At 39.5% G+C, this 19,469-nt stretch overlaps 1 protein-coding gene across 3 annotated transcripts in view; it reads left to right on the forward strand.

Annotated features, from left to right (window-relative positions):
• The window catches only part of LOC128654012 (interleukin-1 receptor type 1), a 317,896-nt gene that overhangs the window by 265,157 nt on the left and 33,270 nt on the right, over positions 1-19,469 (forward strand). For all 3 annotated transcript variants that reach the window (XM_053707657.1, XM_053707656.1, XM_053707658.1), the window contains 2 exons: positions 6,670-6,810; positions 11,091-11,252. In XM_053707657.1, coding sequence (XP_053563632.1) covers positions 6,670-6,810; positions 11,091-11,252 — 303 coding nt within the window. The remainder of the gene's footprint in view (positions 1-6,669; positions 6,811-11,090; positions 11,253-19,469) is intronic.

Here is a 19,469-nt window from a genome sequence, read left to right on the forward strand (position 1 = left end):
TTTTACAGGCAACTTTGCATTTATTTTAACTAGGTACAATAGCTATTAAATAGTTAATAACTATTTAATAGCTACCTAGTTAAAATAATTACAAAATTACTTGTAAAATAAATCCTAACCTAAGTTACAAATACACCTAACACTACACTATCAATAAATTAATTAAATACATTAACTACAATGATCTAAACTAAAATACAATTAAATAAAGCTGGCTGAAGACAACTCAAGGTAGGGTGATCTTCAGGGAGGTTGTGTTAGGTTTTCTTAAGGGGGGATCGGGTGGGTTTTAGAGTAGGGGTCTGTGGGTGGTGGGTTGTAATGTTGGGGGGGATTGTATTTGTTTTTCAGGTAAAAGAGCTGATTACTTTGGGGCAATGCCCCTCAAAAAGAGCTGATTACTTTGTAATTTATTTTAGGGTAGGGAATTTTATTATTTTGGGGGGCTTTTTATTTTATTAGGGGGCTTAGATTAGGTGTAATTAGATTAAAATTCTTTTAATATTTTTTTATTTTCTGTAATGTAGTGTTTTTTGTTTTGTACTATAGTTTACTTTATTTAATTGTATTTTAGTTTAGATCATTGTAGTTAATTTATTTAATTAATGTATTGATAGTGTAGTGTTAGGTGTATTTGTAACTTAGGTTAGGATTTATTTTACAGGTAATTTTGTAATTATTTTAACTAGGTAGCTATTAAATAGTTATTAACTATTTAATAGCTATTTTACCTAGTTAAAATAAATACAAAGTTGCCTGTAAAATAAAAATAAATCCTAAAATAGCTACAATGTAATTATTAGTTATATTGTAGTTATATTAGGGTTTATTGTATAGGTAAGTATTTAGTTTTAAATTGGAATAATTTATTTAATTATAGTAAATTTATTTCGTTTTATTTAAATTATATTTAACTTAGGGGGGTTAGGGTTAGGGTTAGACTTAGGTTTTGGGGTTAATAACTGTATTATAGTAGCAGCGACATTGGGGGCAGAAAATTAGGGGTTAATAATTGTATGTAGGTGGCGGCGATGTTAGGGAGGGCAGATTAGGGGTTAATAAAATGTATTATAGTGTTTGTGAGGTGGGAGTGCGGCGGTTTAGGGGTTAATACATTTATTATAGTGGCGGCGATGTCCGGTCAGCAGATTAGGGGTTAATAAGTGTAGGTAGGTGGCGGCGATGTTGGGGCGGCGATGTTGGGGGGCACAGCTTAGGGGTTAATAAATATAATGTAGGTGTTAGTGATGTTAGGGAAAGCAGATTAGGGGTTCATAGCTATAAAGTAGGTGGCGGCAGTGACCGGAGCGGCAGATTAGGGGTTAATAATATAATGTAGGTGTCAGCGATAGCAGGGGCGGCAGATTAGGGGTTAATAAGTGTAAGGTTATGGGTGTTTAGACTCAGGGTTCATGTTAGGGTGTTAGGTGTAGACTTAGAAAGTGTTTCTCCATACGAAACAATGGGGCTGCGTTAGGAGCTGAACCCTGCTTTTTTGCAGGTATTAGGTTTTTTTTCAGCCAGCTCAGCCCCATTGTATCCTATGGGGAATCGTGCACGAGCACGTTTTTCAAGCTTACCGCTACCGTAAGCAACGCTAGTATTGCAGGTTGAAGTGGAGCTAGATTTGGTTCAATTATCACTTTTCTGAGGCTAACGCAGCCACTCAGAAAACTCGTAATACCAGCATTGGCTTAAAGGAGCACTGGAAAAAAAGCCTTGTTAGCCCCGCAGGTCTTTACCGACAAAACTCGTAATCTAGGCGATAGTTTGCGTGTGATAAGCCGCGTAATCCAAACAGCCAAATCGCATGTGCTTTCACGTATTCCCCATTAAAGTCAATAGAGAACGTGAATATTTCATATTGCAAAAATGTTTTCGCAACGGAATATGTTCTATTTATTTATAAATAAATATTGGCTAGATTACGAGTTTTGCATTAGAGTTAAAAAGCAGCGTTAGCCGGTCCTAACGCTGCGTTTTAACACCCACTGGTCTTGCAGGTACAGGTGTACTGCTCACTGTTTTGGCCAGACTTGGAAATACAGCAAATCCACTTACGCAAATTGCGTATCCTCTTTTTTCAATGGGACTTGCATAGCGCCGGTATTACGAGTCTGCCAAAAAGTGAGCTGTACACCCTCTCCTGTCAAGACTGGTACCACATTTTAAAGTCAGTAGTTAAGAGTTTTACACTACAACACCGTAGCATAAAACTCTTAACTAAAGTGCTAAAAAGTACACTAACAGCCATAAACTATATATTAACCCCTAAACCGAGGCCCTCCCACATCGCAAACACTAAAATAATTTTTTTAACCCCTAATCTGCCAAACCAGACCTCGCTGCCACTAAAATAAATATATTAACCCCTAAACCACCACACTCCTGCCTCGCAAACACTTGTTAAATATTATTAACCCCTAATCTGCTGACCCAATGTCGCCGCCACTATATTAAAGTTATTAACCCCTTAATCTAAGTCTAACTCTAACACCCCCTAACTTAAATATAATTAAAAGAAATCTAGCTAAAAAATCCTATCATTAACTAACTTATTCTTATTTAAAACTAAATACTTACCTGTAAAATAAACCCTAAGATAGCTATAATATAACTAATAGATACATTGTAGCTAGCTTAAAATGTATTTTAATTTTTACAGGCAAGTTTGTATTTATTTTAACTAGGTAGAATAGTTACTAAATAGTAATTAACTATTTAATAACTACCTAGCTAAAATAAATACAAAAGAACCTGTAAAATAAAACCTAACCTAACTTACAATTACACCTAACACTACACTATAATTAAATAAATTAACTAAATGAAATACAATTAAATAAATTACATACAATTACCTACATTAAATTAAATTAGCTAAAGTAAAAAAAAAAACCATTAAATTACAGAAAATAATAAACAAATTACAGAAATTTAAACTAATTACACCTAATCTAATAAAATAAAAAAAAACCTAGCCTAAACTAAACTACCAATAGCCCTTAAAAGGGCCTTTTGTGGGGCATTGCCCCAAAGTAATCAGCTCTTTTACCTGTAAAAAAAAATACAAACAACCCCCCCAACAGTAAAACCCACCACCCACATAACCAACCCACTAAATAAAAACCTATCTAAAAAAAACCTAAGCTAAGGGCAGTTAGCTCTTTTGCCACCCAAAGTCCCTAACTTAAAAATAAAATACACCCAATACACCCTTAAAAAAACCTAACACTAACCCCCTGAAGATCGACTTACGGGGAGACGTCTTCATCCAAGCCTTCATCCAAGAATTCTATCAGCCAATCGGAATTATGGTAGAAAAAATCCTATTGGCTGATCCAATCAGCCAATAGGATTGATCTCACATTCTATTGGCTGATTGGATCAGCCAATAGGATTGAACTTCAATCCTATTGGCTAATTGCATAGGTTTTTTTTAGCTAGTATTTTATTTTGGGGGTTGGTTGTGTGGGTGGTGGGTTTTACTGTTGGGGGGTTGTTTGTATTTTTTTTTTACAGGTAAAAGAGCTGATTACTTTGGGGCAATGCCCCGCAAAAGGCCCTTTTAAGGGCTATTGGTAGTTTAGTTTAGGCTAGGGGTTTTTTTATTTTGGGGGGGGGCTTTTTTATTTTAATAGGGCTATTAGATCAGGTGTAATTAGTTTAAATTTCTGTAATTTGTTTATTATTTTCTGTAATTTAATGGGTTTTTTTTTTTATTTTAGCTAATTTAATTTAATTTAGGTAATTCTATTTAATTTAGTTAATTTATTTAATTATAGTGTAGTGTTAGGTGTTAGTGTAAATTTGTCTTTATTTTAACTAGGTAGCTATTAAATAGTTAGGGGTTAATAAATGTAGGTACGTGGCGGCGATGTTAGGGACGGCAGATTAGGGGTTAATAATATTTAACTAATGTTTTCGAGGCGGGAGTGCGGCAGTTTAGGCGTTAATATGTTTATTATAGTGGCGGCGACGTTGGGGGGGCAGATTAGGGGTTAATAAGTGTAGGTAGGTGGTGGCGACATTGGGGGTGGCAGAGTAGGGGTTATTAAATATAATGTAGGGTTTGGCGATGTTGGGGGCAGCAGATTAGGGCTTCATAAGTATAATGTAGGTGGCGGCGGTGTCCGGAGCGGCAGATTAGGGGTTAATAATATAATGTAGGTGTTTGCGATGTCGGGGGTGGCAGATTAGGGGTTTATAAGTGTAAGATTAGGGGTGTTTAGGCTCGGGGTTCATGTTAGGGTGTTAGGTAGACATAAATTTTATTTCCCCATAGGAATCAATGGGGCTACGTTAAGGAGTTTTACGCTGCTTTTTTGCAGGTGTTAGACTTTTTTTCAGCCGGCTCTCCCCGTTGATTCCTATGGGGAAATCGTGCATGAGCAGGTTACATCAGCTCACCGCTGACTTAAGCAGCGCTGGTATTGGAGTGCGGTAATGAGCAAAATTTTGCTCAACGCTCACTTCTTGTCTTTTAACGACGGGTTTGTAAAAACTCGTAATACCAGCGCTGTATGTAAGTGAGCGTTGAGTAAAAACTGCTAGTTAGCACCGCATAGCCTCTAACGCAAAACTCGTAATCTAGCCAAAAGTCTCTAAATATGTGATCATTTTTGACTGATATATATTTTTATAGGGAGATATGTATATGATTATATATATGTCTAGATATCTCGAGATCTATATGCGAATCTCTCTTTGAAAATACCTCTGAGATATAATTTAATGTTTATAAGATTGTAATGTAAAATATTTTCATTATCTCCAGAGTTAAACATATCTCTATACATATAAATCCATGTTTCTCTATGTATGTGTATGTGTGTCAATGTAAAATCCCTTTGTCTGCTTTTTTTTTTAACACCTAAGATCTCATATCTTTGAGCCCTTATAATTTTTGTGTGCAATATTTGTTTAATAATAATTTTAAATAGACAGTAATAATATGAGTGTAACTGTACTTTGTAATGTATTTTTTTAAATGTTTCGTTAAACTTTTATGTTGCGCAAAACTGTTAACTACCGCTCTTCAAGACTTGTAAAACTTACGCAATGGAAATTGATTGCGAAAAGATCACTTGTAATCTTGTCCAAAGTGAGGTTGCTGAAGACAGTTTAATGTCAAAAGTTATACACCATAGAAAGACTGAGTACAGCAACAAGATCCAAATCAGCAGGGTTTCTCTCAGGCATAAATTTAAAGGCAGCCTAGACATGTGCAGCCAAGAAATTTTAGTTTTGGATGAAATTTTTGTTCTGAATATTCGGTATTCATTTAGTTTAAAATTAAACTGAATTTTCATTAAACATTTACATTTGTTTTCATTAAAACAAGTGTAAATGTTTTAAAGCTACAGGTGAAAAGTTCACCTGTAGCTACAATAATTACCTTAATGTGCTCTGGAGAGCATGGAGTGCACGCCAAGGTAATTATTAACCACTTAAAAAAATAGTATTTTGTCGCCAAAAAAAAATGCACATTTCTAGGGTAGACATGGGTTTCCAGATGAGCTGTCCAAGTACTTTTGAAAAAGCAAAAAGAAATGGGCAATATTGAGGAATGAGGACCATAGATGCGGTTGTTGGCAAGGAAACATTGCAGCAGATGAAAGATACATTATGCTTACTTTCTTTGCAATGTGAGAATGTCCAGCAGTGCTATCAGCTTAGAATTGGCAGAAAACAGTGGGACTCTGGTAGACCCATATACTGTCCAGAGAAGTCTGGTCAGAATTGGTCTTCATGGAAGACTTGAAGCCAAAAAGCCATACCTCCTATGTGGAAACAAGGCCAAGCCACTCAACTATGCATGAAAACACAGGAACTGGGGTACACAAAATTGTAGCAGCTGCTCTGGACTGATAATTGAACATTTTAAATATGTGTCTGTAGCAGAAGGCAGCTTGTTAGCCAATGGGCTGGAAAGCAGTACAAGAATGAGTGTCTACAGGAAACAGTGAAGCATGGTGGAGGTTCCTTGCAAGTTTGGGGCTGCTTTTCTGCAAATAGAGTTGAAGTTTTTGGTCAGAATTAATGGTATCCTCAATGCTGAGAAGTACTGGAAGATACTTATCAATCATGCAATACTATCAGAGAGGCATCTGCTTGGCCTCAAAATTATTCTGCAGCATGACAACAAACCCAAACATACAGCCAAAGTAAAAAAGAACAATCTTTAGCGTAAAGAAGAAAAGGAGTCTGTCTGGGATTACATGAATAGACAAAAGCAACTGGGGTTGCCTTAATCCACAGAAGAAATGTGGCTAGTTCTCCATGATGTTTTAAACAATCTACCTGTCAAGTTCCTTAAAAAAAGGTGTGCAAGTGTACCTACAAGAATTGATGATTTTAAAAACAAATAGTTGGCACACAAAATATTGATTTGCTCTAGATTTTTCTCCTGTTCATTCGCTTTGCATTTTGTTAGTTGATAAAAAATAAACTACCCTGTATTAACATTTCTATTTTTGAAAGCATTCTTACTTTACAGTATTTTTTTTCTCACCTGCTTAAAATTTTTGCACAGGACTGTGTATATGTATAAAACTAAAAGAGAGAAAGAGACATAACTTACTATAAAGAAAACTAAGAAGAATGTGTTTGAAAATTAATTTTATTTTATTCACTGATATAAAAATGTTTTGTTTATCATTGTTACAGATGCAAATATGCTGCCTTACTTGACTTTCCTTATTTTACCGGTGTTGGTTGTGATTATCGTTATACTAATCTTCAAATTTTTCAAAGTAGACATTATTCTATGGTATCGGGCGACCTGCTTGCCTAAAACAGTAATAAAAGGTATGTTTTTGTTGTATAACACAGTTTGTCAAATACTGAAAAACAGAATTATACATCTTGCTCATTACTTATGCTTACACTTACACTCCCCGACCCCGCCACAACATAAATAAAGTTATTAAACCCTATCCGCCGCTCCCGGACCCCGCAGCCACCTAAATAATATTTATCAAGCCGTAAACCGCAAATACGGTGGAATTCTGCAGCATAATTGTGGTGAGCTTGATCCAACCTAGTTATCAAAGCCTACAGACCGGCAAAAGTTGAAATTTGTGACGTAACATACGATCCGCCAATCTCAATCCGACACAGATCGATGCTTACGTCATTACAGATGTTCCGAATACACATTCGGCTCTATTTGACAACTTTTCCAATTATCAAATTTCTAACAGGTACCCTTGCGGCTATTCCTGCCCAGCATATCTGGTTTTCAAACCGCAACCCTGGAGGCCTCGGATGCCATAGAAATCAATGGGAGTCTGAAAGCACTGAAAGCTTATGTTTGATACTGCCAGATATCCCATTGATTTCTATGGCTGAAAACAAGTTACGTTTACACCTAACACCCTAACATAAACCCCTGAGTCTAAACACCCCTAATCTGCTGCCCGACATCGCCGCAACCTAAATAAAGTTATTAACCCCTATTCCGCCGCTCCCGGACCCCGCAGCAACTTTAATAAAGTTATTAACCCCTATCCCGCAGCTCCCGGACCCCGCCGCCACCTAAATAAACGTATTAACCCCTAAACCTCTGGCCTCACACATCACTACCATTAACTAAACCTATTATCCCCTAAACCGCCAGCCCCCCACATTGCCATAAACTAAATTAAGCTATTAACCCCTAAACCTAACAACCCGCTAAGTTTACATTAAAATTACAACATCCCTTTTTTCAAATAAATTTAAACTTACCTGTAGAATTACAATGAACTATTTTTAAACTATTAATTAACCTACCCTAACTATTATACTACAATTACATTAAACTAGCAATTAAATTAACTAAATTACATATTAAAAAACCCTAACCCTACTCAAATTATTTAAATCTGCTATTAAACATTATCAAAAAATACTAAATTACCACACAAAAAAAACCCGCTAAGTTACAAAAAATAAAAAACACTAAATTACGGAAAAAAAAACACATTATCAAAAATAAAAAAGAATTACACCTAATCTAATAGCCCTATCAAAATAAACCCCCCCCCCCAAAAAAAATAAAAAAAAAACCTAGCCTACAATAAACTACCAATGGCCCTTAAAAGGGCCTTTTGTGGTGAATTGTCAAAAAGAAATCAGCTCTTTTACCTGTAAAAAAAAATACAAACACCCCCCAACATTAAAACCCACCACACACCCAACCAACCCCCCCCAAATAAAAACCCTATCTAAAATAACCTAAGCTCCCCTTTGCCCTGAAAAGGGCATTTGTATGGGCATTGCCCTTAAAAGGGCATTTAGCTCTTTTGCTGCCCAGACCCTACTCTAAAAATAAAAACCCACCCAAAAAAACTCTTAAATAAACCTAACACTAACTCCCGATGATCCACTTACAGTTATTGAAGTCCCGCTTCAAGGATTCATCCAGCCGGCAAGAAGTCTTCATCCGGGGCGGCCTCTTCCATCTTCATCCAGCGGGTCCATCCTGAAGACATCCGTCGCGGAGCTCCTCTTCAATACGGTCGCTGCTGTAAACTGGATCTTTAATGCAAGTGACGTCATCCAAGATGGCATCCCTTGCATTCCTATTGGCTGAACTGCTAAAATCCTATTGGTTGTTCCAATCAGCCAATAGGATTGAGCTCTCATCCTATTGGCTGACTGGAACAGCCAATAGGATGAGAGCTGCTCCAATACTATTGGCTGATTGGAACAGCCAATAGGATTTTAGCAGCTCTAATCCTATTGGCTGATTGGGGAAAAAAACGCCATCTTGGATGATGTCACTTGCATTTAAGATCCAGTTCACTGCGGCGACCGTATTGAAGAGGAGCTCCGCGCTGGATGTCTTCAGGATGAACCCGCTCTGCGCCGGATGGATGACAATAGAAGAGGCCGCCTGAATGAGGACTTCGCCAGCTGGATGAAGATGGAAGAGGCCGCCCGGATGAAGTCTTCTTGCCGGCTGGATGGATCCTTCAAGCGGGACTTCAATAATTGTGAGTGGATCGTTGGGGGTTAGTGTTAGGTTTATTTAAGGGTTTTTTGGGTGGGTTTTATTTTTAGAGTAGGGTCTGGGCAGTAAAAGAGCTAAATGCCCTTTTAAGGGCAATGCCCATACAAATGACCTTTTCAGGGCAAAGGGAAGCTTAGGTTATTTTAGATAGGGTTTTTATTTGGTGGGGTTGGTTGGGGGGTTGGTTGGGGGGTTGGTTGGGTGGGTGGTGGGTTTTAATGTTGGGGGGTGTTTGTATTTTTTTTTAACAGGTAAAAGAGCTGATTTCTTTGGGGCAATGCCCCACAAAAGGCCCTTTTAAGGGCCATTGGTAGCTTATTGTAGGCTAGGGTTTTTTTTTTGTTTGTTTTTTATTTTGATAGGGCTATTAGATTAGGTGTAATTCTTTTTTATTTTTGATAATGTGCTTTTTTTGTGGTAATTTAGTGTTTTTTATTTTTTGTAACTTAGCGTTTATTTTTTTTGGTAATTTAGTAATTTTTTATAATGTTTAATAGTAGATTTAAATAATTTGAGTAGGGTTAGTGTTTTTTAATATGTAATTTAGTTAATTTAATCGCTAGTTTAATGTAATTGTAGTATAATAGTTAGGGTAGGTTAATTAATAGTTTAAAAATAGTTAATTTTAATTCTACAGGTAAGTTTAAATTTATTTGAAGATAGGGATGTTGTAATTTTAATGTAAACTTAGCGGGTTGTTAGGTTTAGGGGTTAATAGCTTAATTTAGTTTATGCCGATGTGGGGGATGGCGGTTTAGGGGATAATAGGTTTAGTTAATGGTAGTGATGTGGGAAGCCAGAGGTTTAGGGGTTAATATGTTTATTTAGGTGGCGGCGGGGTCCGGGAGCTGCGGGATAGGGGTTACTAAATCAATGGAATATCTGGCAGCATCAAACATAAGCTTTCTGTGCTTTCAGACTGCCATTGATTTCTATGGCATCCGAGGCCTCCAGGGTTGCGGTTAGAAAACCAGATATGCTGGGCAGGAATAGCCACGAGGGTACCTGTTAGAAATTTGATAACTTGGAAAAGTTGTCAAATAGAGCCGAATGTGTATTCGGAACATCTTTAATGACATAAGCATTGTTCTGCGTCGGATTGAGACTGGCAAATCGTATGTTACGTCACAAATTTCAACTTTTGGCGGTCTGTAGGCTTTGATAACTAGGTCGGATGAAGCTCACCACAATTACGCTGCGGAATTCCGCCATATTTGCTGTTGACGGTTTGATAAATATCCCCCTTACTGTTATATTGATACAACCTATTAGGCAACAACTAACATTACATATAGCTATTACACTACCAGGGTAAGAACAAAGTCCTAGAGGGTATATTAATTCAAAGTTCAGTTTTTCATACCCCTCAGAGTATGTAACATCAGCTGAATCATTGCTTCTTAGGGCCAGTGTCTCTTGCAGTAATATCTTTTGCAGGTCTGTGATATAGTGCATACAAGTTTAAATAGTATCTTACGTTTGGAGATAATCACCCCTCGTTTGAAAGTATCCGATTTCTCGCCTTGTCTTTCATGTGAGGCTTGCAGGATCCCAGTCTTGGAACTTGGAAGGAACTGTAGTCATATGATCATATGAAGCCGGAAGAAGCCCAGGAACATATGGGTGAAATGTGCGTAGCTATTTGTAGTGAAGCAGGCGGAGATACAGCTGACCCCTACCTAATGGCTAATTTAGACTTATCGTGGGTACATTAGCAGGGGCCCCTGCATGCCAAGACTGGGATCCTACCAACAAGGCAGGGAATTAGATACTGTCAAATGAGAGGTGAATAACTCCAAACATAAGGTACCATTTAAACTTTTATGCACTATATCACAGACCTGCAACAGATATTACTCCAACAGATTAGGACAGTAGCTGTGTTATCAGTGTTGAATCACTGATGTTTAGAATACTTACAATAGTAACCAAACCCCTAGATTGGGAATTTTATCCAGCACTGTACACTGCCTTTATAAACACTGTGCTATTTTTACTAGTATGAGCAAAGACAAATGAATGTATAAATGTATGAATTAAATGAATAGTAGGAAACGTTACTCTACTGTTTATTATTATCCTTTATTTGCAGATGGAAAGCTGTATGATGCTTATGTAATGTATCCAAAAAGTACTAAGGATCACTATAATCATGCAATGGACATCTTTGTATTCAGGGTGCTACCTGAGGTTTTAGAGAAGCGGTGTGCCTACAAGCTGTTTATATATGGAAGAAATGATTTACCAGGACAAGGCAAGTATTTTTACATCACACACTTTGGGGTATATTTATGAAGCAGCGGATGCTGCTTATTCAGCGCAAGCGGTCTTAAGACAGCTGCTCCTTAACTCGTCCGCCACCTCTGAGATGGGGGACAGCAATCATCCCGATCAGAAATGATCGGGATGATTGACACCCCCTGCTAGCAGCCGATTGGCCGCGAATATGCAGGGGGAGACATTGCACAAGCATTTCACAAGAAATGCTTGTGCAATGTTAAATGCCTACAGCGCACGCTGTCGGCATTTAGCGATGTCGGCTGGACATGATCCCCTACAGCAGTTGTTAAATCTACCTCTGTGTCTGGACACACAAATGAAAAGGAAACAAACAAAATAGTAACTGTTCTGTTTTCTAACATTTTTCAAAACTAATAGGGGCATAAATATGATGAGTTAATTAGTTTAGAGCAGCTTTTTTTTAGAATTGCTTATTGTCTTATATTTAATAATGTTGCTTACTTCCATAACAGGCTCTCAGTTGGCAACTTTGCTGCAGCTACTGCAGGGCACTAAGAAGACAATCTATGGGCGTGAGCATGCATGTAGCGCATTTCTTTCATTGCATTTCTGCACTATTTGGTTCAGCAGCAATTGGTTACTCTTGATCTTTGCTAATTATTTAAGAAAAAATCGTTTGGAGGATGGTAAAACGGGTACAAGTGACTCAGTAACTGTAGTGTGCGAGTGATAAGGGGAATTTCTCTGCTTTTTGCACGCGACAGAAAAAGTGCACATATTACATATTGAAAGTAAATGTGTTTGCTTGAGCAAAATCGAATTTAGCGAGTCGGGTTATCGTGACTTCAGAGCTCTGGTTAACTGTTACATGAGACAAAATGGTTGCACAAAAAAAAAGCAAAAATACATTTAACAGTACAATTACACTCAGTAACACTGTGTGTTAAAAATTATTTAAAAAAAAATGCATTATACAGTATAAGGGCTCAAAGATTTGAGGTATCAGGTATTAGAAAAAAAGGCTGCAAAGGGCTTTAACATAGAGATACATACATACATACATACATACACATGTCTAAATATGTATGTATATATATATATATATATATCTACCTGTATATCATTCAATGAAGAGGGATAGCGGAGAACGGTTAAAAACAGAATTTATGTTTACCTGATAAATTACTTTCTCCAACGGTGTGTCCGGGTCCACGGCGTCATCCTTACTTGTGGGATATTCTCTTCCCCAACAGGGAAATGGCAAAGAGCCCAGCAAAGCTGGTCACATGATCCCTCCTAGGCTCCGCCTACCCCAGTCATCTCGACCGACGTTAAGGAGGAATATTTGCATAGGAGAAACCATATGTTACCGTGGTGACTGTAGTTAAAGAAAATAAATTATCAGACCTGATTAAAAAAACCAGGGCGGGCCGTGGTCCGGACACACCGTTGGAGAAAGTAATTTATCAGGTAAACATAAATTCTGTTTTCTCCAACATAGGTGTGTGCGGGTCCACGGCGTCATCCTTACTTGTGGGAACCAATACCAAAGCTTTAGGACACGGATGAAGGGAGGGAGCAAATCAGGTCACCTAAATGGAAGGCACCACGGCTTGCAAAACCTTTCTCCCAAAAATAGCCTCAGAAGAAGCAAAAGTATCAAATTTGTAAAATTTAGAAAAAGTGTGCAGTGAAGACCAAGTCGCTGCCTTACATATCTGATCAACAGAAGCCTCGTTCTTGAAGGCCCATGTGGAAGCCACAGCCCTAGTGGAGTGAGCTGTGATTCTTTCAGGAGACTGCCGTCCGGCAGTCTCATAAGCCAATCGGATAATGCTTTTAATCCAGAAGGAGAGAGAGGTAGAAGTTGCTTTTTGACCTCTCCGTTTACCAGAATAAACAAACAAACAAAGACAAAGTTTGTCTGAAATCCTTAGTAGCTGCTAAGTAAAATTTGAGAGCACGAACTACATCCAAGTTGTGCAACAAACGTTCCTTCTTTGAAACTGGATTAGGACACAAAGAAGGCACAACTATCCTCCTGGTTAATGTTTTTGTTAGAAACAACTTTTGGAAGAAAACCAGGTTTAGTACGCAAAACCACCTTATCTGCATGGAACACCAGATAAGGAGAAGAACACTGCAGAGCAGATAATTCTGAAACTCTTCTAGCAGAAGAAATTGCAACCAAAAACAAAACTTTCCAAGATAATACTTAATATCAACGGAATGTAAGGGTTCAAACGGAACCCCCTGAAGAACTGAAAGAACTAGGTTGAGACTCCAAGGAGGAGTCAAAATTTTGTAAACAGGCTTGACTCTAACCAGAGCCTGAACAAAGGCCTAGAACATCTGGCACAGCTGCCAGCTTTTTGTGAAGTAACACAGACAAGGCAGAAATCTGTCCCATCAAGGAACTTGCAGATAATCCTTTTTCCAATCCTTCTCGAAGGAAGGATAGCATCTTAGGAATCTTAACCTTGTCCCAAGGGAATCCTGCAGATTCACACCAACAGATATACCAAATAAAGTGGTAATTTTTTCTGGTTACAGGCTTTCAGGCCTGAACAAGAGTATTAATAACAGAATCTGAGAACCCTCGCTTTGATAAGATCAAGCGTTTAATCTCCAAGCAGTCAGCTGGAGTGGGTCGAACGGACCTAGAACAAGAAGGTCTCGTCTCAAAGGTAGCTTCCATGGTGGAGCCGATGACATATTCACCAGATCTGCATACCAAGTCCTGCGTGGCCACGCAGGAGCTATCAAAATCACCGACGCCCTCTCCTGATTGATACTGGCTACCAGCCTGGGGATGAGAGGAAACGGCGGGAACACATAAGCTAGTTTGAAGGTCCAAGGTGCTACTAGTGCATCCACTAGAGCCGCCTGGGATCCCTGGATCTGTACCCGTAGTAAGGAACTCTGAAGTTCTGACGAGAGGCCATCAGATCCATGTCTGGAATGCCCCACGGTTGAGTGACTTGGGCAAAGATTTCCGGATGGAGTTCCCACTCCCCCGGATGCAATGTCTGACGACTCAGAAAATCCGCTTCCCAATTTTCCACTCCTGGGATGTGGATAGCAGACAGGTGGCAGGAGTGAGACTCCGCCCATAGAATGATGTTGGTCACTTCTTCCATCGCTAGGGAACTCCTGTTCCCCCCTGATGGTTGATGTATGAACTTGGCCCTCGCTAACTGAGGCCAAGCTTTGAGAGCATTGAATATCGCTCTCAGTTCCAGAATATTTATCGGTAGAAGAGATTCTACCCGAGACCAAAGACCCTGAGCTTTCAGGGATCCCCAGACCGCGCCCCAGCCCATCAGACTGGCGTCGGTCGTGACAATGACCCACTCTGGTCTGCGGAAGGTCATCCTCTTAGATGAATGCGCACAAAAGGAACTATGTCCATTACCGCTACCATCAAACCTATCACTTCCATGCACTGCGCTATGGAAGGAAGAGGAACGGAATGAAGTATCCGACAAGAGTCTAGAAGTTTTGTTTTTCTGGCTTCTGTCAGAAAAATCCTCATTTCTAAGGAGTCTATTATAGTTCCCAAGAAGGGAACCCTCGTTGACGGAGATAGAGAACTCTTTTCCACGTTCACTTTCCATCCGTGAGATCTGAGAAAGGCCAGGACAATGTCCGTGTGAGCCTTTACTTGAGGAAGGGACGACGCTCGAATCAGAATGTCGTCCAAGTAAGGTACTACAGCAATGCCCCTTGGTCTTAGCACCGCCAGAAGGGACCCTAGTACCTATGAGAAAATCCTTGAAATCCACCTTGGTCATGAATTGACCTTCCTGGATGGAAGGAAGAAGTGTTCGAATGGTTTCCATCTTGAACGATGGAACCTTGAGAAACTTGTTCAAGATCTTGAGATCTAAGATTGGTCTGAACGTTCCCTCTTTTTTGGGAACTATGAACAGATTGGAGTAGAACCCCATCCCTTGTTCTCCAAAGAATAACCTTGGGAGACTATTTCTAGCGCCCAAGGATCCAGAACATCTCTTGCCCCAGCCTGAGCGAAGAGAGAGAGTCTGCCCCCCACCAGATCCGGTCCCGGATCGGGGGCCCGCATTTCATGCTGTCTTGGTAGCAGTGGCAGGTTTCCTGGCCTGCTTTCCTTTGTTCCAGCCTTGCATAGGTCTCCAGGCTGGATTGGCTTGAGAAGTATTACCTTCCTGCTTAGAGGACGTAGCCCTTGGGGCTGATCCGTTTCTGCGAAAGGGACGAAACTTAGGTTTATTTTTGGTCTTGAAAAGACCTATCCTGAGGAAGGGCGTGGCCCTTGCCCCCCAGTGATATCAGAGATAATCTCTTTCAAGTCAGGGCCAAAGAGTGTTTTCCCCTTGAAAGGAATGTCAAGCAATTTGTTCTTGGAAGACGCATCCGCTGCCCAAGATTTTAACCAAAGCGCTCTGCGCCACAATAGCAAACCCAGAATTTTTTCGCCGCTAACCTAGCCAAGTGCAAGGTGGCGTCTAGGGTGAAAGAATTAGCCAATTAAGAGCACGAATTCTGTCCATAATCTCCTCATAAGAAGAAGAATTACTAATAATCGCCTTTCCTAGCTCATCAAACTAGAAACACGCGGCTGCAGTGACAGGGACAATGCATGCAATTGGTTGTAGAAGGGAACCTTGCTGAACAAACATCTTTAGCAGACCTTCTAATTTTTTATCCATAGGATCTTGGAAAGCACAACTATCTTCTATGGGTATAGTGGCGCGCTTGTGTAGAGTAGAAACCGCCCCCTCGACCTTGGGGACTGTCTGCCATCAGTCCCTTTCTGGGGTCGAACTATAGGAAAACAATTTTATAAATATGGGGGGAGGTACTAAAGGTATACCGGGCCCTGTCCCATTCTTTACTAACAATGTACGCCACCCGCTCTTGGATATAGGAAAAGCTTCGGGGGGCCCCGGGGCCTCTAAGAACTTTTCCATTTTACATAGTGGTTCTGGAATGACCAGATAATCACAATCATCCAAATTGGATAACACCTCCTTAAGCAGAGCGCGGAGATGTTCCAACTTAAATTTAAAAGTAATCACATCAGGTTCAGCTTGTTGAGAAATGTTTCCTGAATCTGAAATTTCTCCCTCAGACAAAACCTCCCTGGCCCCCTCAGACTGGTGTAGGGGCCCTTCAGAAACCATATCATCAGCGTTCTCATGCTCTACAGAATTTTCTAAAACAGAGCAGTCGCGCTTTCGCTGATAAGCGGGCATATTGGCTAAAATGTTTTTGATAGAATTATCCATTACAGCCGTTAAATGTTGCATTGTAAGGAGTATTGGCGCACTAGATGTACTAGGGGCCTCCTGTATGGGCAAGACTGGTGTAGCCGAAGGAGGGGATGATGCAGTACCATGCTTACTCCCCTCACTTGAGGAATCATCTTGGGCATCATTTTTACTAAAAAAATTTTATGACATAAAATACATATAGTTAAATGAGAAGGAACCTTGGTTTCCCCACAGTCAGAACACAATCTATCTGGTAGTTCAGACATGTTAAACAGGCATAAACTTGATAACAAAGCACAAAAAACGTTTTAAAATAAAACCGTTACTGTCACTTTAAATTTTAAACTAAACACACTTTATTACTGCAATTGCGAAAAAGTATGAAGGAATTGTTCAAAATTCACCAAAATTTCACCACAGTGTCTTAAAGCCTTAAAAGTATTGCACACCAAATTTGGAAGCTTTAACCCTTAAAATAACGGAACCGGAGCCGTTTTTATAATTAACCCCTTTACAGTCCCTGGAATCTGCTTTGCTGAGACCCAACCAAGCCCAAAGGGGAATACGATACCAAATGATGCCTTCAGAAAGACTTTTCTATGTATCAGAGCTCCACACACATGCAGCTGCATGCCATGCTGTCCTCAAAAACAAGTGCGCCATACCGGCGCGAAAATGAGGCTCTGACTATGATTAGGGAAAAGCCCCTAAAGAATAAGGTGTCAAAAAAACAGTGCCTGCCGATATAATCATATCAAAATACCCAGAATAAATGATTCCTCAAGGCTAAATATGTGTTAATAATGAATCGATTTAGCCCAGAAAAAGTCTACAGTCTTAATAAGCCCTTGTGAAGCCCTTATTTACTATCTTAATAAACCTGGCTTACCGGATCCCATAGGGAAAATGACAGCTTCCAGCATTACATCGTCTTGTTAGAATGTGTCATACCTCAAGCAGTAAGAGACTGCACACTGTTCCCCCAACTGAAGTTAATTGCTCTCAACAGTCCTGTGTGGAACAGCCATGGATTTTAGTTACGGTGCTAAAATCATTTTCCTCATACAAACAGAAATCTTCATCTCTTTTCTGTTTCTGAGTAAATAGTACATACCAGCACTAATTTAAAATAACAAACTCTTGATTGAATAATAAAAACTACAGTTAAACACTAAAAAACTCTAAGCCATCTCCGTGGAGATGTTGCCTGTACAACGGCAAAGAGAATGACTGGGGTAGGCGGAGCCTAGGAGGGATCATGTGACCAGCTTTGCTGGGCTCTTTGCCATTTCCTGTTGGGGAAGAGAATATCCCACAAGTAAGGATGACGCCGTGGACCGGACACACCTATGTTGGAGAAATCTTGCTTTATTTGAATCACATAAGTAAAATCAACATACATGGGGCACAAAACAGCACAAGCTAGCAACAAACCGCTAACATGTTTCGACCCTTAGGGCATATTCATAGCTAAATATTGAACACCTGCTTACCTATTTAAGGTAGTAGGGGAGAACTTGATTGGTTTAAAAACAACTCTGCATAGTAATGCTTATAGGTGTATGAAAAAAACAAATTGATTACACTCAGTTAAACAAAAACCTTTAAAGGGGCTGAACAAGTAAACTAATATATACACAGTGGGAAATGAAAACATAGCATCCTATTTACAAAAATATCTTATTTACATAAATGCGCCTTTGCTTAAGAGGAACATGTAATAGGATGTCTTGCATGTATCTAAGGTGTAAGTAAACAATGTAAGCAACAATTTACAGAGTACACTTAACAAATAGGCTAAACACAGATCATTCAAATCCTGTAGTATAAGGGATAATCGTAGCGGACCTGATCAATTATGTAAACATACAGAAACATACATATGTCTAATTGGTCAAATGGGATAGAGCATGGTGCTACTAAGAGAGGTGCGCAAACAGATTACGGAGAAATCATCAGGAAGAACCATAGATGGAGGCAGCACTCTAGTGGTTAGTGGACAGTAGAAGCGACCTGTGGAGACAGAGAAAGAGGTGCCTCATAGAGCAATATTGTCTGGAGTGACAAATATAAGAGTCGGTCACAGGCTCAGACCAGATGGGTACTTACATAGAGAGGAACACTTAGAAGGTGCCTAACAGCGCAGGCCGGAACCTCAAGTCGCCCGACAGACAAACCCAAATGATCCGACCAAGTTAATACCAAACGCCAATCAGTGGTTGCAGAGAGTCAGACGTAGCAGGGTAGCAGATACGTAGCCAATCCCAGTGTTGCAGGCTTAACGGCAGAACTCCCAATAAACAATGGCAAACCGGGGTGGGCGATAAAAGTACGTAGAGCAAGTACTTAAAAATGTAAAAATGTTATTAAGATACAATATATATATATATACAGTATATATATATTTGTGTCTTAATAAAATTTTGACATTTTTAAGTACTTGCTCTACGTACTTTTATCATCCACCCCAGTTTGCAATTGTCTATTGGGAGTTCTGCCGTTAAGCCTGCAACACTGGGATTGGCTACGTATCTGCTACCCTGCTATGTCTGACTCTCTGCAACCGCTAATTGGCGTTTGGTATTCATGTGGTCGGATCGTTTGGGTTTGTCTGTCGGGCGACTTGATGGTCCCGGCCTGCACTGTTAGGCAACTTCTAAGCTGCCGATTCCTCTATGTGAGTACCCATCTGGTCTGAGCCTGTGACTGACTTTTATATTTGTCACTCCAGACGATATTGCTCTATGAGACGCCTCTTTCTCTGTCTCCAAAGGTTGCTTCTAGATGTCTAATTGCACATTCTCCAAGAACAACAATTTCACCTAATAAAGTTGTCTCATACAACGCGGGTAGGAAAACATTATTCATGTGAATTATAACAGTGCATGTATAATAAGGTAAATTCCCATATAAAGTTGAAATACAGTGTTTAGTGTAGACACGATATGTGATAAACAATATTAGAGGAGATGAGA

Source organism: Bombina bombina, chromosome 3, assembly GCF_027579735.1.
Source record: "Bombina bombina isolate aBomBom1 chromosome 3, aBomBom1.pri, whole genome shotgun sequence".
Classification (NCBI taxonomy): Eukaryota; Metazoa; Chordata; class Amphibia; order Anura; family Bombinatoridae; genus Bombina; species Bombina bombina.